Genomic DNA, 21,975 nt, shown 5'->3' with positions numbered 1-21,975 from the left:
CAGACAATTCATAAAGCAATTTCGCTTTATGAATTTTCTTTCTGAAAAGCATTTTAGTTATGAAGATGAAAATAATAATTAAAGCTATACATTCATCAGAGTGGTAAGCTGAGAACCAAGATTCTTATCAGCAGCTAGATTCTGTTATAAGACAGGAATCAGTCTGTCAGCAAATTATTCATAAATGTGATATGCTTACATGCCATAAACTCCAGCCTTGAATTGTTAACACAGGCATTACAAATGGCCAATGGCAAATGCATGGCTATCTTGCTCCATTGTGGAAGGAATATAAATGTTAAAATATCTGTCTCATGGTAAACCAATAAAGAATGGATTAACCTGGCTATGTGGTGCAAGACTAAGATGTAAGTAAATAAACACATTTGTTTTCGTTACAGAAAACCACCAAAATAATGCAAACAATCGCCCGAGTTAAAAAGGAGCAAAAATAAAGGAGAGTATTTAATTAACATCAAGTCACGCTTTCAGATAGTCAATACAGCCTAACAGGCAATGCAATATTCTTCAAAGGTACAAAATGTTGTCCAGAATAAAGACTGACTTGTAGCATTATCATATAGCATGTACACAGTTGTGTTTTACAGAAAAAACAGCAGTATCAAACATTAGGCAAAGTCGTCTCATGACAAACCAAGAACATATGCATGCATTTAGTTTTTTCGTAATATTGAGCTTCAGTACAAAGGCAGACAGATTACAAAATATCACATGTTGGCTGTATTAATAGTACTGTATATCACTGGAGAAAGGTGGGTCACCATGTTCTCAAGGGGTATACTGGACTCCCAGCAAGATTTCATATCAAGCTTGTGCCTCATAACTATATCCATAAAGAGACTGTAAGGCTTTTTCAAATGGGTGTAGTGATTAGCTATTGGAGTAAGCTGACCAGTGCTCATGTAAAGTAATGAACATTGCCTCCACCTGCTTTGAATATTATCTAATACAATTTAAATCCTTTGTCACAATGAAACTTTCTCACAGACAATGTAATTGTCTGTAATTTCTCATAAGTCATAGTATTAATACAGTAAAAACAATAGCACTGTGCTAATAATTAAACAAATCAGGTGAGATAGTCAAAATTATTTAAAAGGAAATTAAATACCTATTGTTTGGGGTCTCCAAAGTTGTTAGACACTGTGCAGTAGCACCTGATGTTTCAAATTAAATGAGTACTTCTAATATGTCTTTCTGAAATCCTGTCAGCCACAAAGACATACAGTAAGAAAAAACTGTAGTGCACAATAGCAGTAGGCTTATACTTTTCTTGCATGTAAGTACAGATGAACAAATCAACGATATATACATACAGTACTGCATTTTGAAACATGATCTGACAGGAAATATAAATTCTGCATGGAATTATGGAAAAAGAAAAATGGGGTGACAAATAAAGGGTCTGTTATACTTTGTTGCACACCGCGATGCATTGTGAGCTTGAAGATCGTCTAATTTCAGCGCGTGACATTGGTGTGCAGAGTTAAATTACCCTTAACAAAGGTCATGAGCCAGAATCAAACATATAATTAACATCACTAGTACAGGTCTAAAGCCAAACAGCGAGTGGCCATTTCAAATGTTTAAAAGCCTACTAGGAGGCCAAGTAAAAATATAGATATGATATGGTATACAATCTTATTTATAAAGCCCAATGTATTATTCTTGAGCTATAAATTCAACTGTCTCTGTTCCATCATAATTATGTGTCCAAGCAAAGACCTTTGAACAATGCATAAACAATATCAACAACACTGAGCACTAAGGTGCACATTCTCAGTGGATTTACTATGGTATAGAGAGGATTAAATGTACATTCTGTCGAATACACTTATAATGGAGTGGCTTACATAAATAATACCTCAAAGAACATATACTCAAAAACATACATGTATGCTACAGGATACTAACAACATACATACAGAGCTAGTACAGTAATAATTCATCCATTCAACCCCTATCCATCTAAGTAAAGCTTACAATGCAGGCTGGGACTATTGCAACGACTTTCACAATATGCTCAGGCTGCAGGTTGTAGCACCAGCAAGCCACAGCCCCTCAAACTGCGCCCACCACTCTGCAACCCGGTTATGTTTCAACTGACTCCACGGATATGTTGCATGATGACCTTTCTGAACAATTCGGACCTGCCATCCCAACAGAAATGTGTGCCGACATTAAGCAGACTTGAGCCCAGTGAGCTGCCAATTAAGGTGCATTCTAATATAAACCAACTCAAATAGTACTTGAGAATTAACAAAATGAGATAATTGACACCTGGGGTTAATTTCCACATGGACTGGGTTGAATCGACATGATCTACAAAGAATGTTGATATGATGAATTCAACTTATTTGTGGTGGTGGTGGTGGTGGTGGTGGTGGTGGCGGTGGCGTGAGTGTGGGCAGGGTTGAGGTGCTACCGCTAGGCCGCAGCTGGACTCCTCTCACAAGGTTAACAAGAGCTTGTTTGCCCTTTCAGCAGCAAACTTGAACTTTAGCAAGAGTAGCTGTTGTAAACATTACATGCTTTTGTCTTAGCAGTCTGTTGTAAACTTTCTATGTTAAAAGTCTGCCATTTTAAGATAAATACATGTTTCCAAATTTCAGTTGAAAATGCAATCAGCATGATTTGTGAAAACACATTTTCCATAGTGTAAACTTTGGGTTTAGTAGACTGCACACTATACATTATAGGGGTTGCACTGAAAAGTGTACTAGTAAGTCCAACGCATCAATTATTTACCTTCACAAGAAGAATAGTCAGAAAAGACTTTGAGAGCCATTGTCCATATTTTGTCATACTGTAGGCCTACCTTGCTCAAGGTTTTGCAATTGTTTTGTAATAGCATGCAACATCTATACTTATTGCAATACTATTTGACGGCAGTTTAGATTATTCATTCATATTATGTGGCATTTAAGTTAAAAATAGACCCGACAAGTGGCATGATTCCTACAAAAGATATCTTTGCTATCAAACTGACAGTAATTATCGTACTTTGTTTGTACAGTGTATTAACTAATTATTAGGGGCTTTATCTACAATTGGTTTGCCGTCATGCACCATGCATGTTGAGAACAATTCACAACATTACAGCTCCTGTAACAATGACAATGTTGCCTTGTTATTATTTTTAAACTTGTTTGAAAGCATTTGATTTGGCCAGGCCAAGTTGAATAAGCACGTGTGCTTCTTTTCACAATACCCTGCTTCACACTCACACTTCACACTGCGAAGTTGTCGAGTGCAACCATATAGTATTCTACGTTGGCCACTGGGAAGCTCCCCAGGAGAAATTGAGGGTTAAGTCTTTTGATCAAGAGCACATTTCAGTAAAAGCTGTTCAGGGAGCGGAGAGCATTTCACCCTATTGACTTTCCCCACCTATAGATTTTCCAAGCCGGTCTGACTTGATTTGAGCGGACAACAAGCTTGGTCTATTTTGTAAAAAGCAGATGTTGTGCAACCCCTATTATACGTATGTGATGCATTTGTTGAACACACACAAGATTTCTGCTATTTTGATCCAGACAAGCCCTATACAGTAGATATACAGTAGAGGATTACACGGGGGGGATGGGGGGACGGACGACGACATCGGTCACTCACTGCACAGTTCACGGCCAGCCTGGATATGACACATACAGTAAGAGGAGCTGCGAGCAATAAGACATTGAGGCCGTTGGTCGTACAGAATCGGATCTGCTTCATCCAGGTATAGGGACCAATTGATTGGACAAGATAGGTTGTGGGTCTTTAGTCGTTGAGCGCTGAACCAGGCAATTCATTGGTCAATGTATGCCAACGCTCAATTTTCTTGTCTTTGTTTTTGAGGCAGTCAAACCAGTGTTTGAGCCGCTCCCCATTTGCATTGATGCCCAGAGAAACGCCACCTGTGGGAAAGGCACAATTCAAGGAGAATACCAAACATTACATGGTGAAATATACTGCAATAAGTCAAAGAGTTATACAGTGGCCATGAGTAGCCTATACACTGGAGGGCACTTTGAGGGAATTTCATGACATCTGGCACAAAGGTCCACTTGGACTCAAGGATGAACTGATAGAAGCAGGTGGTCAAAAGTCAAAGGTCAGGGTCCCTGTGACCACATGTTTCCCATTGTTGTGAATGCGATATCTCAGGAACGCCTCGAGGGAATTTCATTACATTCGGCACAAACTCTGCCTGGACTCAAGGATGAACTGATTTGAAGTATAGGTGGTCAAAGGTCACGGTCACTGTGACCTCACATAAAGCTTTCATTCCATTCCATAAAGTCTTCAATCACTAGTAGTCTGGACCGACAGATGTAAACGGCAACTGGCATGGCGGAGGCATACAACCTCATTGCGATATTTTTGTTACATAATAAAAGTTGGTCATTTAACAATTAACATGGCATCAACACGTTGGAACCACCCAATCTGAGGACTTCTGCCTTAAGTCAAAGGCACTAAAAGTAAAAAGGCTTTCAACCATTTGTAACCTGACCTAATAGGAAAACGTGTCACCATTTCATCAAAAACTGACTGTGTGGCGGGAAAATGTTACTGTAGCTGTCTACACCTCACTGAGGTCTGAAATAAATGTGAGCCAGGCCACCTGAGCATATGATCTGGCTCCAAGATCCAACCTGACACAAGAGCCCACAGTCACTCCATCCTGATGTGTTCACTGACAAAAGTCATATTAGCCTGATTTATATTTTGTCATACAATTAGTCTCACGCGGTTGTGCAAGCTCACACTACGTTGTCACTACTAAGACAAGTGCTACGTACCCACCATAGCTCTGTTTGTGATACAGGAATAGAAGGTATGCGCATGCATAAAGTGAATGGCAAATCGAGTGGCAAATCAAGTGGCAAAGTGAGAGGCAAAGTGAGTTTAACAATGTTTAACGTTGTTTAATGCAATGCAATGCAATGCAGTCTGTCAAGGCCAGAAATTATTTTTTGTCACTCAGTAGGCCCATAGATATATATAAGGCTACATGACTCACCCACGCTGCTGGCCAATGGAGAGCGACGTTGTTACGTGGCGGCCATCTTACAGAAGGGCAGCATAACATTGTGTCTGGGACCGATTTTCAAAAGGTTTGGTTTGTTATAAACGTCAGAGACGTCCGCATACCTTTTTCATTAAAATTTCATTAAGCAGATAAGCGTCCTTTGTAATAAACCAACCCGTTTGTAAATCCGTCAAGATTTGAGCGAGTTATGACTTTTTTTGTTTGAGCTGCCATATAGAACAAGTGGGCTGTATTTTGCGTACTGTAGAACCGCAGCAAGATGGGCGCCGGGGTAACTACGTCAGAGACTCCGTCTTGAGCCATCTAGCCTTTATATATGTCTATGAGTAGGCCTTCCTGTATAACTTCCGGGTTTGATGATGATGTCACGCGCATACCCTCTATAGTAAATACTGTCTATGGCGGTTGCTGCAGAACTAGGTTAGGTCAAAGGTCAAACAGCACCAGTGCAACGCCTTGCAACTGCCATTGGGGATAATACGTGCAAGTAGTTGCATATTGGAAGGAGTTGCATGGCGAATCATTGGTGGTTTGGGCTTGATAGGTGACCAACATGCACAGCACACACACCATTTTGTTTTGACCAACAACATGACATATGCTTACCTATGAAATCATTGGATTTTCCTATGTCATAGTCCCACACTGTCACCTCCAGGGTCTTTTTGGTGAGGTCTGCATATTTGATGTCATAAGAGAACTCCTGAGAAGGAAAACAAAATGAAAAGTATTTCCCAACCTTTTCATCTGAAAGACATGTACCCAGATTTAATTATGTTTGCTTTAATTTAGTTTTGAATGAATGTATGGGACCCGAATGGAAACAAGACCGCAAGGTCTTTCTTCGGTGCTACCATTTGTGCTTGACTGTACCCCTGTACTGCTTGAATTGTATTGTCTAATACAATTATCAATCAATCAACCAATCAAAGCTGCTTCTTTTCAATTCACAGTTTCACCGTGAGGATATAATGTTGAATGTACTATTAGTGTCCATTTATGTTTTGGACCTTCTGTATGAAACTTTTCAGTCAGTTCAGTGCAAAGCAGGGTAAAGATTAATTTGTTTTAAAATGCACAGGTATGCACTATCCCACACCCCCACTTAACAAGGGCCAGAGTCAACCAATGTAGGATTGACTAGTGCAGTGACATAGATCGCCCCCCCGCAAACATGGCTAATTGTGGTGGGCAGGAATTGGCTGGAAAAGGAGATATTCTATAAACTTGACAGCTAGGAATGTTTCCTCTACAGCTTTTCTTGTAATTTTTCTTATTTCTAAAGGTTTTCTGTTGTTGTACCAAACAAATCTGAACTTTTTGAATAATTAGGCTCAAACAAGTGCTCTGATACGACGGTACGATCCACAAATCTGTGAAAATCCATGAAAATGCAAGGTTCTAACATGAGCTGTTACCTCGTTGAACTCTGGATTGAGCGTCTTCTTCTTCACAGCAGTCTTGTGCTTTGACTTTTTGTTCTCATCAGGCTTCAGGTACCTGCAGGCAAGCAGACCACTGTTTGAAAAGCAACTATTCAGTTTATTATTATTCCTGTGTATCACTGTACTGTACTGTACTGTACTGTAGGCTACCGTAATGCATTATATACTCTGATTCAGACTCTGAATAAGTAGAAATTATTCAGAATAACCATTAAGAATTATTTCATCAGTCCTCCACAGTCTAATAAAAATCTATCAGATGTAGATGTTTTCAGAAATTGCTCTGTTAAAAGTCCTGTATTCAAAATTAACAAAAGTATAAAAGTACTCATTATGCAGAATGTCCCAATTCACAAAATGTTCTTTAATTTCTGGAAATCTTTTGAAAATAGCCGATCTACATGCTCACAATACATCACATTGTCGCACGTTGGGAGCTTGGCTATTTAAATTATAAAATAGGGCTTCATTTTTTTATGTATGTTTTATAATATTTAAATCTGCAAAGTAGCATAGCAACTACAGTTTTAAAATAATTGTAGTGGAGTAAAAGTGAAGCAGATACCATAGATAGTCTTAGAGATGTTATACCATCCCAACCCTAGAGGGTGCTGTGGCACTGCCCTACAGTCCATTCTACAGCAGTTAACACACTTTCATCAGGTTGATTAAAATATTCAATTTTAACTATCAACTGCATTATTGATAGCCTTAGCCTAGCATTCAAATCTAACAGCCTGGATTAAAAAAGGAAAAATAAAAATAGAATGGGGGATAAAATATTTACTGGGCTTTGAGGACAAGATAACTTTAAATACAAATGTATAGTATTCATTTTATAATAACATTGCTATGTATGCAAGAGTAGTAATTGTAACTGTTGACAATGGCAACCAAAGTGTTGGTATTAAATGTGTTTTTAACTTGTATTAAACAGTGGAAATATATCAGCCAAGATAATCTTTGGTCCATCTGAGAGTAAACTGATGGCCTATCTCTCAATAGGTGCAGTACATTTCTATCTACTCGCGTCCATTGTAAGAATGTGAACAATAATTTACAAAGAGCCATTTACAAAGCCAAGGTTATCAGCAGTGAACGATGTCAGTGTACGGGAGACAGACAGATAACTATATCTATGTGACAAACAGTCACAAACCAGATGTCACATCCTTCGTTTACTGCATGCATTTAGGTGAATGGAATACATTCCGTTTATAATGCGTTTATGGTCTCGCATAATGCAGCCAGTAAATCTATTTATCTGTCTTTGTGTCCTTCCATCCAGACAGGAGGTGCTGCCTATCAGCCTCAAACTGTTAGAAAATGGTTGCAAGCCCTGAACACTGTTTAAAAAAAGAGCCTCTCTTTTGTTCACAGGGCACGCTTGATGGAGTCAAATATGTATTGTGATTTGATTTCATTACTCAGCCAGATGAAAGACTAGCTAAAAGTTAAAAGGGTGTGATACATAATTCACTGGGGCTGGTCTGTACGTTGTTGATAATCATTGAATGGAGAGTCTGCCTACAGTTCCCCTGCTAAAATGTGAACATGTACAGTACTACCCATTTTAAGCAAGTGGCTTTGGATTGGACTGACAAAAAATCAGTCAGTTTCATATACTGACCTGAGGTACAAAACATCTTCTGGATAAACATGTGTGGCGTGATATTGTAATGATCTGATATTGTAATCTGCCTGTGCGTATAGTTATTATGTATGCTACTATTGCAATACATTTTCAAGCAACAGTGTGCAATATTATGATCGAGAATATCCTGGAGTGTTTTATCAACCACCTGCAGTAAGTAATGAACCCCTTCAGGGCCATGCAGAATCTACAGTATCTGAACACTGTTCTGAGGGCTGAGGATCATTTGGTACAGTATCTGAACACTGTTCTGAGGGCTGAGGATCATTTGGTACAGTATCTGAACACTGTTCTGAGGGCTGAGGATCATTTGGTACAGTATCTGAACACTGTTCTGAGGGCTGAGGATCATTTGGTACAGTATCTGAACACTGTTCTGAGGGCTGAGGATCATTTGGTACAGTATCTGAACACTGTTCTGAGGGCTGAGGATCATTTGGTACAGTATCTGAACACTGTTCTGAGGGCTGAGGATCATTTGGTACAGTATCTGAACACTGTTCTGAGGGCTGAGGATCATTTGGTACAGTATCTGAACACTGTTCTGAGGGCTGAGGATCATTTGGTACAGTATCTGAACACTGTTCTGAGGGCTGAGGATCATTTGGTACAGTATCTGAACACTGTTCTGAGGGCTGAGGATCATTTGGTACAGTATCTGAACACTGTTCTGAGGGCTGAGGATCATTTGGTACAGTATCTGAACACTGTTCTGAGGGCTGAGGATCATTTGGTACAGTATCTGAACACTGTTCTGAGGGCTGAGGATCATTTGGTACAGTATCTGAACACTGTTCTGAGGGCTGAGGATCATTTGGTACAGTATCTGAACACTGTTCTGAGGGCTGAGGATCATTTGGTACAGTATCTGAACACTGTTCTGAGGGCTGAGGATCATTTGGTACAGTATCTGAACACTGTTCTGAGGGCTGAGGATCATTTGGTACAGTATCTGAACACTGTTCTGAGGGCTGAGGATCATTTGGTACAGTATCTGAACACTGTTCTGAGGGCTGAGGATCATTTGGTACAGTATCTGAACACTGTTCTGAGGGCTGAGGATCATTTGGTACAGTATCTGAACACTGTTCTGAGGGCTGAGGATCATTTGGTACAGTATCTGAACACTGTTCTGAGGGCTGAGGATCATTTGGTACAGTATCTGAACACTGTTCTGAGGGCTGAGGATCATTTGGTACAGTATCTGAACACTGTTCTGAGGGCTGAGGATCATTTGGTACAGTATCTGAACACTGTTCTGAGGGCTGAGGATCATTTGGTACAGTATCTGAACACTGTTCTGAGGGCTGAGGATCATTTGGTGTTGGTGGTGGTTTGAAAAACATCATTGCATAACAATATGAATTATGATGTTTCTTACATTTTGAGACACAAGAGGACCGCTCTCTTAAAAAACAAATAATCAACTATCAAACAACGCTAAAAAAGTTTCTATTACTTCTGGTAAAGCTTGTACGCTCTCGGGAGGAACGACATTCCTATGTTTGTTCATAAACGGTAAGGAAAAAGTGTTCATTTATGTATTTGTATTTATGATTATTATTACATGATTACAAATGCGTTCATTTGGTTACATTTGTACACAGAGTTAAATGAACACTCCAGATTGTACTGTTATGTGCGTGCGTGCGTGTGTGCGTGTACACTAACGTTTTGACATAGGGGTCAGAGAAGCCATTGGCATCCATGGCGGCGAGGTGGGCACAGCGTACAATGCCCACAACCAGACTAGACTTCTGCGAGTTGTATTTGAGGGAGATCATGATGCGTCCTCGCTCCTCCAACGACTTGTCTTCTGTCTTGTTGACCTGTTGCAGTGGACAGAGAGGTCAGCTGCATGTTTCAAATATACACTGGAGAAGTATATACAGTATATATATTAAATATTATATTGCATATTGCATATGTATGCATGTGTGTGTGTGTGTGTGTGTGTGTGTGTGTGTGTGTGTGTGTGTGTGTGTGTGTGTGTGTGTGTGTGTGTGTGTGTGTGTGTGTGTGTGTGTGTGACCTTTAACTCTGATAGTGTACAAATGTAATGGTCCATTTGGTTACATTTATACTCTGTCAGAGTTACACAAATAAGACAGAGGATTTTACAGTATAGCCGAAGTGGTTGTCCAGAACATTATGATTTCAAAATGGACCTTTTCTCTGCAGGTATGACAGTTTCACCATATTTTATTGAGTCCAGTGGAATGCCTGACCAGCCGCCTCAGGCTCATACACCATAACTGACACCTTCTGAAAATTACACTGAAAACATTTGAAGAGTTCATTTCTTGTATATCGACTTTGACAAAGCCCTAACATACAGTAATATTGTGTTTGTGTGCTCGTGTAGACAGAGTCAGAATCAAATGTGTGTTCTAAAACGAGAGAAATCAAGTGAGAAGGAGACAGAGGGATGAAATCGTGTTCAATAATTTTGTTCAAACTCTGCCATATAGCAAGATAGAAATGATTTCAACAACAGCTCTTGACTCTTCATACAAGTGGGTGGGCACACACACACACACACACACACACACACACACACACACACACACACACACACACACACACACACACACACACACACACACACACACACACACACACACACACACACACACACACACACACTCACACAATCATGCAATCACAATTGGCAGAGGCAGACTATCTCTGAGTTACAAGCAGTATGAGTGGACTCAATGTTTGACTCATCTGACATAACAGCGGAACCTCGCTGGTTGTCAGATTAATTTAGCCTCGTTGCAAAGGATGCATTTTCATTTTTGCAACACTTCAGCCACATGTCTCTTCTTCCCATCTCTCCCCTTCTCACTCTCTCCACCCCCTTTGTCTCTCTGCCTCCCCAATTCAGTAGGCTATATATATATGTCTACACAGGTAAATCATGATTTAACTCAAAAGTGGGTCAGTTGGGTTACATGTGTAAACTCTCAGAAAAAGAAAGAAAGAATTGAGACAAAGTATGGACACTCTCAGTCAAATCTGTACTTGAGTTAAAGTAGCCTATAAGTACTATAAAAATAAAATAATAATAGCTTGAGTTTATATAGTGCCTTTCATGAACCCAAAGACGTTTTACATAAACAACAAAGAATAAGCAACAAACAACCAAACCAAACATTAGCACTGTTGCTTCAGCTAGAAGGTTGCGGGTTCGATTGAAGGATCGATGCACGAGCTCAGTTCGGGCCTCTCCCCAGGTTGGCAGAGAGAGAGTACAGTGCCCCGGGATTACAGATTAGGCATTGGCACCGGGTGAAAAGGTGAGTTACAAAATCGTGGGATAAAATATTTGAAACAAACAAACAAAACAACAAACCACTATCTGTCATAAGCCTGAGAGAATGTCTTTTCAAGGCAGCCTTAACAGGGTCCAGTGTTAAGTATCCGATCACATACGCTGTACTGTGAAACATGCAAAAAAAACTAAATAAATAGAGCAAAGAACTCATACAGTAAATAAACATGCTTATTTAAAAAAGAAAAAGCACACAGAAGACTGATCTTGACACAAAGTGGGTTGTTTTGGAATCACACCAATGCCTCATGTAGAGACTGCAATTGCAATCTTGCCTCAGATTAATTATTTGTGTGGATGTAATCATAATGTTTTTCTGTGCTCCACAGGCTGACAAAAAATATCAGAAAAAAACAACAACACAGCAACACATCTCAATAATAGCACAAGCAAATTGTTTGTGTTCAACATCGGTATTAGTCATCGCCTCCGCATGGTGTGAATGTTGTCAGAGTGTAACATCCTGCAGGATGCGCATTGGAGGAGAGAGGGAACAGCATGCATTGTGGTGCACAATCAACAGTAGGCTATTGTTCTTTCATTTGCAATGTGTTGTTAGGGGAATTTATGTGTTGTTGTTTGTTTGTGATTGATATGTTGTTGGTTTGTGTTTATTTAATCATTTCGTGTGTATTCATTTGGGAGGGAAACCATGAGTGAAGGGTGGTAATTGCAGTGGTGGATAAAGTACTCCCATTTTTTACTTCAGTAAATGTACCAATACTGCAATATAGAAGTAGCCTACTCTGTTACAAGTAACTTTTAATTAAAATTGTACTTGGGTAAAAGTACAAAAGTATTGACATCAAAATGTACATTTTCGTATCAAAGTACGTACTTAAAGTACGTGTGTAGTGGGTAATGTATGTTTTGTAATAATAAATACTGTAATCAAATCTTTACAAAGTAACTAGTAACTAAAGTTATTTTGTATTTGTTTTGTAGTAAAAGTACAACATATGCCTCTGAGATAGTGGGGTACAAGTAAAAGTATTGCAGGCCTTCCCCAAACATTTCCACAGTGGTGGAAAAAGTACTCAAAAGTACTGCAACATAGAACTATTCCGCTCACATTGCTGAATGCTACTGCTGGAAACTTAGTGGGCTGGAAACTTAGTAGAAAGGACACCAAACTGGCGACCTCAATGACAATCCTCAGCAGTCTGCACCTTAGAGTATATATTAATAGAGACGGCACCCGGAGGAAACCCTGAGGCGAAATGGACATAGTGGCCGAATTTGGTATTGTAGCGCTGGGCCAAACTCATGAACGAGCTGGTCCGTTGACTATCATTGCGCACGTTCATGATGACACGTGAATGCTGAACGCGTGCAATGATAGTCAACGGCCAGTGCGTTCATGTGTTTGGCCCAATCAATCCCAGAATGCACTCTGTTCCTACCCGGAAGGAGGAGTGAAATCGCCTCATGTGCTTTTGAGCAACTTAATGCAAGTGGATGGGAGGAGAAATTCGGTGCCGTCTCTATAGACGAATTCAGAAACAGGTCTCATGGTCGCAGTTTACATATTCATACTCATACTTTAAATGCTTAGTATGAGGTATAAAGTACAGCAGCCTTGTGTTCATAAAACAGAAAGATTGGGTATTGGGTAAGACTGACAGTATCTTTCAGGGCCTTTCACTGCTTCGTCTCAACCATTACTCTATGGCTCTGCTCTCAGCCACAGATATTTCACATTCCGTTTTTATTTTATTTTATTTTAATGTTGCCACTACTGTTGGAGCAGCCATAAACTACACAGGTTCATCCCGATGTTTTAGGCATCTTTGTAATGTTAGTAAAAAGCAGGTAAAAGAGTAACGTTTGAGGCAGACTAACATGTCAGAGGTGCGGGTTTACCTGCAGCTATGTCGGCTCCGCCTACAGGAAATACGTAAGCTTCGACCACGAGACCCGTTTCTGAATTCGTCAATACTCTGCACTGTGCAACATCATTGAATACTATTACTACTGCTAGAAAAGACACCAACAAACTGGCAACCTCAATCCTCAGGGCCAGATGTCCGGTTTCACGCCGGACAGTCCGGTTTTAGACCCACCTGTCCTCCTCCTGCACCTCAACCTCCGGCCGGACACATAATTGTCCGGATTTTTGTGATATACAGTGCTTGTGTCATAACTGTCATTTACGTCGTCTGGTCTGGGTATTAAAATCTCCGCAGCGCTTGAGCGCTGCTCAGCTCCAGCAAGCCGGCCACACTCCCTCTGTCAAGAGAGAGGAGACGTTCGGAGTGTTGCCATGTCCGCTTAATTATAAGCGACTTTGGGCTTGTTTTATAAAATAGTCTACTAAGCCTAGTCAGGCTTCTTTTGGGCTTGTTTTCATAGACATGGTTGCTTAGTTCTCTTCCAAAACCTGGCAACACTGCCAGTGGGACGGTCGGTTTGTTTGTTGTGGAATGTGTGCTCTCACAATCACTTTAGGATAGTTAATGCAGAGATAAATAAACCAAATATGCCGAAATGAAAAACTACATTTAATGAGCAATGGAGCAAGGAACTCGACATCATAAAGAAAGGGAGGCTAAAGCACTGTGAACATATAGGCTACTCAGGCATCATTGCGAACGCAATGAGCACTAACTATGACAGCAAGGGCTGAATGTCTGTGTGTGTGTGTGTCCCGCTGTTACACCACCCGCCCGCCACCAGAGGGCGCAGCTGTATCACACAAAACACACACACGCACGCACTCACACACACACACACACACACACACACACACACACACACACACACACACACACACACACACACACACACACACACACACACAATTGTTATTGCCATTTACGAGCTGCGTTCGCTTCCCGCGTTTGCGCGTCTTACTTGTACTATATCCCACACCGATGACTATAAGACAGTATAAAAAAACCCACATGAAAGAGATTAAACATAAAACATAATCTAAACATGAAATAAAATAAATTGATTATAAAATGAATGGCCTTTGTGGTACCCTATACTTTAAAAAGGTTAATTTAATTAGCAAATATATGTTCTCTGTGGACATAATGCTGGAGATGATGGTGGTGAAAATCAGGTGCAATAGTAGTAGTAATAACAATAATAATAATATCTGGGAGGGGGGGGGGGTGAGCAAATCTGGGAGGGGGGGGGGGGGGGTCGGGGGAGCGGGCCCGGCAAAAGTGTCCTCCTTTCTGAGGTCTTGCAGGTGGCCACCCTTGAATGCTACTGCTGGAAATTACACCAAACTGGCAACCTCGATGTTGTGTATAATGAGGGAATGTGTCAATGTGATTCACGTGCGCTTTGAATGATTTGGATCACAGAAGGTCAAGGTGTAATGCGCACAATTGCGCAGGCAGCGTCAGGCTTAAATTGTGTAATGTTGAAAAATACATCTGTCATGACACCAAAACAAAAAAGAAACGGAGAAGGTAGCCAAAGTAGGCACAGCAGAGCTAGTATAGCTGTAGAGTAGAGCTATTCTCAGGTCAGATAAGGGCAGCCTCGGACCGGTACAGTCCCAGGCTTTTATTTTCGTTCGCATACGGCGGGAAAAGGTTTTCTCATGACGTGAATACTGTGTTTTGTTATTAAACTAGCTAGGCTACTTTAGCTCTCAGGAACGTAGACCCTTAGCCCTCCAAGCAGAACCCAATGCTACTGAAGTTTCTGACATTTAGAAAAGCTTTATGTAGGGTCCCGAAAGGGGCTAGTAGACACCACACCGGCATAGACGGACCACACGACCAACACAAGCTGCTGACGATGTTGGTGATTAGTTGGTAAGTACTAGGATATCAAATTAAATAGACCCATATCAGTATCAGTCAGACAAACAGATATGTTGAGGGATAAACGTTACAATTACATAGTAATTGTGTCCGTTTAATTTGTTCATACTGCAGTGGTGTCAAATCATTTCCATTTCCAATTATGCCCAAGTAAAACCAAATTGGTTGTCGGTGGTTGCTGCTCTTTGAGCCTGTCCATGAGGATACCTTCTAGCACCTTTGACATAATGCTCGCCAGTGCAATTGGTCTGTAGTTGTCTATGCTAGTTAACTTTCCCGTTTTATTTTTAACTACTGGCACTAACAGTACAGACAACATGGACTCAGGCAGTATGCCATGCATCACTAGCCCAGAGAAACACATTGCCAGTATAGCACTGAAACTCTATGGCTAGAATGTTTCAGATGTTCTGCTGTTATCATATCCTGGCCACTAGCCCTCCAAGCAGAACCCAATGCTACTGAAGTTTCTGACATTTGTTCGACCCAGTGCATTGGGTCCTGTTGCATCACTACCATGCCACCTGGTACGCAGCCATTCATAAAACATAAACAACATGTTTAGCGCCTGTCTGCGCTCTTTGACGACATTTTTTCGTGTGAGCGTTTCTGAATATGTGAAGTATAAGTACCCATACATGCCGCTGCGAATATCTCCTGTGGCGCGGAAGCCGTTAAGTATTTTTAATCTTTGTTTGACCGATTTGGTCGCTTTGATTCTTCTCTTCCTTCCTTGTTTATTGACACCTCATTGTACCGCCTATCTGGCTAGCTAGTGGCGCTATAGCTATGACAGAGCAGATCAGAGGCAGGGACGTAGCCGCACAAGCCAACCGCACACCGGGAGGCGGTACAATAAACGGTAAACAAACAAGAAGAAATAAAGCGACCAAATCGGTCAAACAAAGATTAAAAATACTTAACGGCTTCCGCGCCACAGGAGATATTCGCAGCGGAATGTATAGGTACTTAAAGTTCACGAATTTAGAATAACTCAAAGAAAAAAAGGCCGTCAAACGGCGCAGATACGGTCTTAGAGAGAATATGAATGTTCGCGTTCCAGAATTCCCATACGAAAATATAGTTATGACCAGGGACCCAACATAAAACTCATAAAAAATTCAGAAAAGCTTTATGTAGGGTCCCGAAAGGGGCTACCTGGCCACATGCTTTGTTTAAAACTAATTTTTCAATAGCATATCTCACCTCATGTCTGACAGTCACTCCATCACTGTGGGGGTGGGGAATCTCACCAAGGTTGAAAGGATCACTCTTAACACAATTACAAATATTTTCATAGTGCCTTCTCCCAGGTCAGCAATGTTATCAGGCCCAGGCTTCATCTTACGTCCATATCTGACCCGGAGAACGCTTTGTCCATATTTTTTTACAGTCTATGGTTTCAACTGACTGTTTAGCCATATTTCAAAATGGCGCAGAGTAGACCACGTCCTGATTAAACATGTGAAGCATGTGTAGGCAGAAGAATTATATTATAAAACATACATTAACCACTTTAGCTCGATTTTATACTTGGGCTATTTGAAAATAGGCAACATGTGAGCTTGTAGATGTGCTATTTTCAAATGTTTTAGTACTTTACTTTTGTATTTATAATCTATATTTTGATGCCAGCACATCTTCTGCTACAGATTCTGTGTGTCACCATGGACAGCTACTGGCTTTATGCTGGCACACGGAAGCCCCTGATGCAGAAAGTGATTTTTACTTTTTTTGCATTAAATAAGTGATAAATAGCTCTATATTCTGATAGTACTGCGATGCTAAACAGAAAAGACTATTCTCAGGTTGGTATTGAGACTTGTGATTTGACACTAATAAAATTGAATAGAATTGGTATACCAATTGTATGCAATCAGGATGCAGAATATAAACACGTGAAATTGGAAGTGATGACACAAAGACAAAATTGAAACTGGAACACTATGCATTTTAAGTTGAGTACTTGCTCCTGATTTGGATGAAATTGGCAACCCCCCTGAAAATGTGTTTTCTGTTCATTAAAGAGATGGAGCTACAAGCAATGATTACTAAGTGAATGTAGAGCTTATACCTTTTAATTTTTTAGTTTTAACCCAAAAATATCACTTACCATACCTTCATGTTACCCATCAAAATGTCTATTGTTATATCAGGTACAGGCCTAGGCTACATCATATTCTTTGTAGTCCTTTAACTTTACCAAACCATATAGCCTACTTGGTTGACCAGTTTCCCTGAGGGCTCTATAGTCTATATACAAGTGACTTCTGTTTTCACTTTACACTTCACGGAAAATAACTTCACTGTGTCTATTTCCATAGACACAATCAGCTGATACCGGGGACACGATGATCATGCTGTTGGTAAAGACACTGCTGGTAAGTGTTGGCCAGTTAACATCTCTGTTTTACTTCTGTTTTTTGCTATTAATATTAGAGCATTTCAAGTGGTTGAACTAGCATTATTTGCAGGAAAATCTTCCATAAAACCCTAATCGTCTCGGATATTTCATATAAAAGCAAACATTAAAGCCTCAGTCTGTGATTTCTTCACATGATTGGCAGTATGTAACGGCAGGAACAATATCACTAAAACATCATAATTTAATTCACATATTGTGTTAATTAAAGGAAAGGCAACTAGTAGTGTGGGGGCACACTGTTTGAGTCGTGAGATTGTATTTTGATTCAATCCATGGGAGAGGTAATGAGTTCCTCTGAGCAATCTGGCAAGCTGTCCTAGTTGGGAGAAACCAGAGCCAATAATGTCTATTCCATGCTAACAGATCAGCAGACAATTTGGCTGCTAATGCAAAGTGCTAGGCTTAGAAATTAGTGTAAAGCTTTTTTTGCCCCTAAATTGATTTTCAGGGGATTTCTCGATTTCAGGTGCACTGAAATTATATAATGATACAGATTGTTAAACATCCTTTAAACTAAGGGCAAGACGGGGGATACTGTAGATCAGAGACAGTTGCTAGGGAAAACACGTTTACGGACATGTAGGAAAATGCACCAGGTGGTCAGAGCATAGTGGCATCCCTGCAAACAAAATTATTAATCACATACAGCCCAAGGCGTTGTGAGTTTGTTGTGAGCAATGTGGCAAGCAGTCCCGAGTTGGGAGGAAACCAGAGCCAATAATGTGTATTCCATGTTAGCAGAACAAACCAAACTATATAAATAAAGTTTAATTTGATTTGGAGGCCCCCCTGTAGTAACTCAGAGGACTCCTTAGGGGGTCCCGGACCCCCTGTTGAATTTACAAACAAATTCCAACGTCACACAGCAACAAAGTCTCACTTTGAATAGTGAGCTCTGATTGGTAAATGGTACATTCATATAGCGCTTTACAGAGATTGTGCATTACATTCACCCATTCACACACATTTACACATCGATGCCGGAGAAAATGCAAGGCACCAACCTGCACATCGGGAGCAATTAGGGGTTCAGAGTCTTGCTCAACGACACCAACTCTGGGGGAGCCCGGGTTCAGACTGGGAACCTTGCGGTTCCCATCCGTTCACTCTACCCCTGAGCCACAACTCTGTGGTGAGCGAAATGTAATTCAAACTGAGGAGTGCCCTGTGGCAAATTCATCTGGTTTTCATGCTAGAAGAACCCTTAATAAGTGATTAATTATCTCTAGGTAAATGGCTGCCACTGGAGAGCTAACATTTGGCAGTTTGGCAGCATTCAGGGCAGCAAACATTCTGCATCTCTGGGGGTCCGTGGAGACCTGCCTCAAAAACATATAGCCATGCACATTGCTCTCTCTTACAATTTAAATATGAAAGCTTGGCTGCAATGACCAATTACCATCTAAGCTTTCTTCATTCACCTGAATGGTGTCCTAATGGTTGTTTGCTACTACTACTTTGTTTAGGGTTGTGTTCAGCAATAGAAATGCAATGCATTCCATGTACATGACAGTATCAGCATATACACACAGCGCATTACCCCAAAGTCAGCATACATTGCATGTGCACACCCCTGGCTATGGACTACTTTAGTAGCAACTAGAAAAAGCGCCCCTTGGGGCACAGGTCTCCACCAGGCCAGGCCAGGTCAGGTTGTGGCTTCATGGTGGTGCTATAATAAGCCAATGTGAAAAGGGGGCCATTTCTTCTTACACCTTCGATGGCAATTGGATGATTTGAGGCATTTTGTTCCGAAAATGTGTTTTGCAAAAATCCACCTGTTGGTGGCGCTATAACATGCCAATGTGAAAAGGGTAGGATATATTCCTCAGCCTGTAGGAAAGTCTGAAAATTCATGGATGCTGTGTTCTTGATTTGAGGCTTTTTGTTCAAAACGGGCCAATCCTGCAAACTTTGAAAGCCAATGTTAGCCAATTAGGATGGAATATGAAATATTAGTTCAAAAATGTGGTTTACAAAAGTCGGTGGCACTATAAAAGGCCGTTCTAGAAAATTTGGGGCAGAGGTTGCTGGAGATTAGCTGTACACGGACGCACGCACGGACGGACGTAGTGCAAAACATACTCTCTCCCCATGCCTTCGGCCTGGTGGAGACAATAAATTGTAATAATTATAGAACAAGGTACTGTATTTTTTAGGGATGCACCGAAAGGGAAATTCTTGGCCGAAACCGAATACCGAATATAGGAAACAGATGGCCGAAAACCGAATACCGAATAGCCAAATACATCTTGTGTGGAATGTGGAATTTCATGGAATTTGATGCGATGCGATACGATGTGATCCGACACATTTAACCTTTTTTAGATTTTTTATTTGAAGCTAGATCTATAAGGAATAGGGTTGGGACTTCATTAAAAAACATCTAATTAATTAGAGGCTTTGTGATTAATTCATCTCAATTAATCACATTTTAATCGTATATCAATAGGCCTATTTGACCTGAGCAGTGAGCATTTTTTTTCTACATAAGCATAGGCAATAAAAAGTAGTATAACTATTTTTGTTTCATAATGTAACATTTTCTTATGTGGATGAAGTTGAAGTGTACAGTATTTGCTGATGGTGTGTGGGGTTTTGGATGATTTCCATTTTCTATCACAGCTAAAATCTTGCTTACTTGACAAGGGTATATTTATTCAATTCAGTATTTTAGCTGTGACGTGAGCGCCCCCTCCTGAGATACTTCCGGGTCCTACTTTTGTGTCGCTTTTGTGTCCCCATGGAGTTATACTGTGACGCTCCGTCGGGCTAAATCTGAGACGAAAACAACCACGAAAGTCTAATTTTACCGCTTTCCTCGCAACAACAAAGCTGCGCTGCTCTCCCAAATCTGACAGTGACAGGCCGTCTGTCCCACATGGAATACTATCGCCAATTTTATTTTATTGTGTCAAATAAATCCTCATAATGCAAACTAGATTCAACATACTCAAGCCTGCACACATTCTAAATATACCCCAGAAATATTTTACCGATCAAATGGACTGTTGCCACCTTCAATAATAATGATAATAATAGTCTTTATTGTCTCCACATCATATATTTTTGTTGTCATGGATACTTGTACAAAACATTAATAATTCCACTCGAGTTGGAAGCATTAAGACCCATTTTAACCCTCAATGGCTTCCTTTCTGAAAAATAACGTCACTGTAAAAAGATTCACGCGTTTAGATATTCAATTTACAATGAGATGCGGACGGGAGCTGGTGCCACTTGGACCCGGACGTAACGTAGCACTACAAAATGACGTCGGACTTAAATACTGAATGATGCTTGCACTCCCCACCCTTAAACACATCATACTCACTTAATCCCTGCTTATGTTAGACTCAAATTGTGTGTGTGTGTGTGTGTGTGTGTGTGTTGGCTTGTGCATTTTATTAAATTTTTGATTGAAGCCCTGCATGGTCATCAAAAGTCTGTTGGAGCAAGCACTGGAGAAATATTGGTTCACTGATCAGAGCCCGCCTCCGCCCCTCCCCTTCCCCACTGACGTCACTACGGTATATTGAGAGCGACGCCCCTCTGCACTGTAGTTCACTTCCTCTCCTAGACCAGGAAATGTCTTGCGTTCCCCCAGCCGTAGCGAACTAAAATAAAAGCCTGGGTACCGAGGCTAGACACATACAGATCTGCAGCACCTAGTCTCGGACCTTCTTCAGGCAAATCTAGCTGATTAAAGGATTCATCATTATGTACAAAAGGCAGGGTCAACAGTCACATACAATTCATTAGTGGCAATAGGAACACACTTCTATAATACATCACAGGAAGTCATTTGACCTCAATCAGAAATCGATCTGCATAATGCAGCTTGACCGAGGATCAGGACAAAGGGCAACATCAGGGGAATAGCCAACCTATAATTACATAACAACATCTCATGAGTAATTGTTCACCCTTAGAGGTGAGAGGTATGAGTGTATGTGTGTATACAGTAGGATTCACATTGCTCAACCCATTAAGACCTGAGGCCGATTCTACAATGTCTTCTCAACAGTTTTCTCAAACCTTTTCAACATTATATTAGTTTGACCATGGACCCCCATCTAAATATATTTTGTGCCGAATTTAGTGTCTGACTCTGTGTCGCAGTGTTCTGGAACTGAAAGCCAGTGTTGGACCAAATTATCTGTCCAAATCTAAATTAAAAAAGGAGAATCTTAAAATATAGGTGCCAATTCACTTGATCTGCGAAATATGAGAATATGTGGTGATGACGTGTACGGAATTTCTTTCTCCT

At 40.6% G+C, this 21,975-nt stretch overlaps 1 protein-coding gene across 1 annotated transcript in view; it reads right to left on the bottom strand.

Moving 5' to 3' along the window:
* Window positions 1-460: 460 nt before the first annotated feature.
* The window catches only part of doc2b (double C2-like domains, beta), a 148,036-nt gene continuing 126,521 nt past the window's right edge, over window positions 461-21,975 (bottom strand). The window contains exons 6-9 of the mRNA XM_083773201.1: window positions 9,830-9,987; window positions 6,478-6,559; window positions 5,666-5,762; window positions 461-3,920 (exon numbers count right to left, since the gene is read on the bottom strand). Coding sequence (XP_083629327.1) covers window positions 3,784-3,920; window positions 5,666-5,762; window positions 6,478-6,559; window positions 9,830-9,987 — 474 coding nt within the window. The 3' untranslated portion in view covers window positions 461-3,783. The remainder of the gene's footprint in view (window positions 3,921-5,665; window positions 5,763-6,477; window positions 6,560-9,829; window positions 9,988-21,975) is intronic.

Source organism: Protomyctophum parallelum, assembly GCF_964188405.1.
Source record: "Protomyctophum parallelum genome assembly, chromosome: 1".
In the NCBI taxonomy this organism is placed as follows: domain Eukaryota; kingdom Metazoa; phylum Chordata; class Actinopteri; order Myctophiformes; family Myctophidae; genus Protomyctophum; species Protomyctophum parallelum.
The sequence above is the reverse complement of the archived record's forward strand: the minus strand, read 5'-3'. Positions and strand labels throughout refer to the sequence as shown.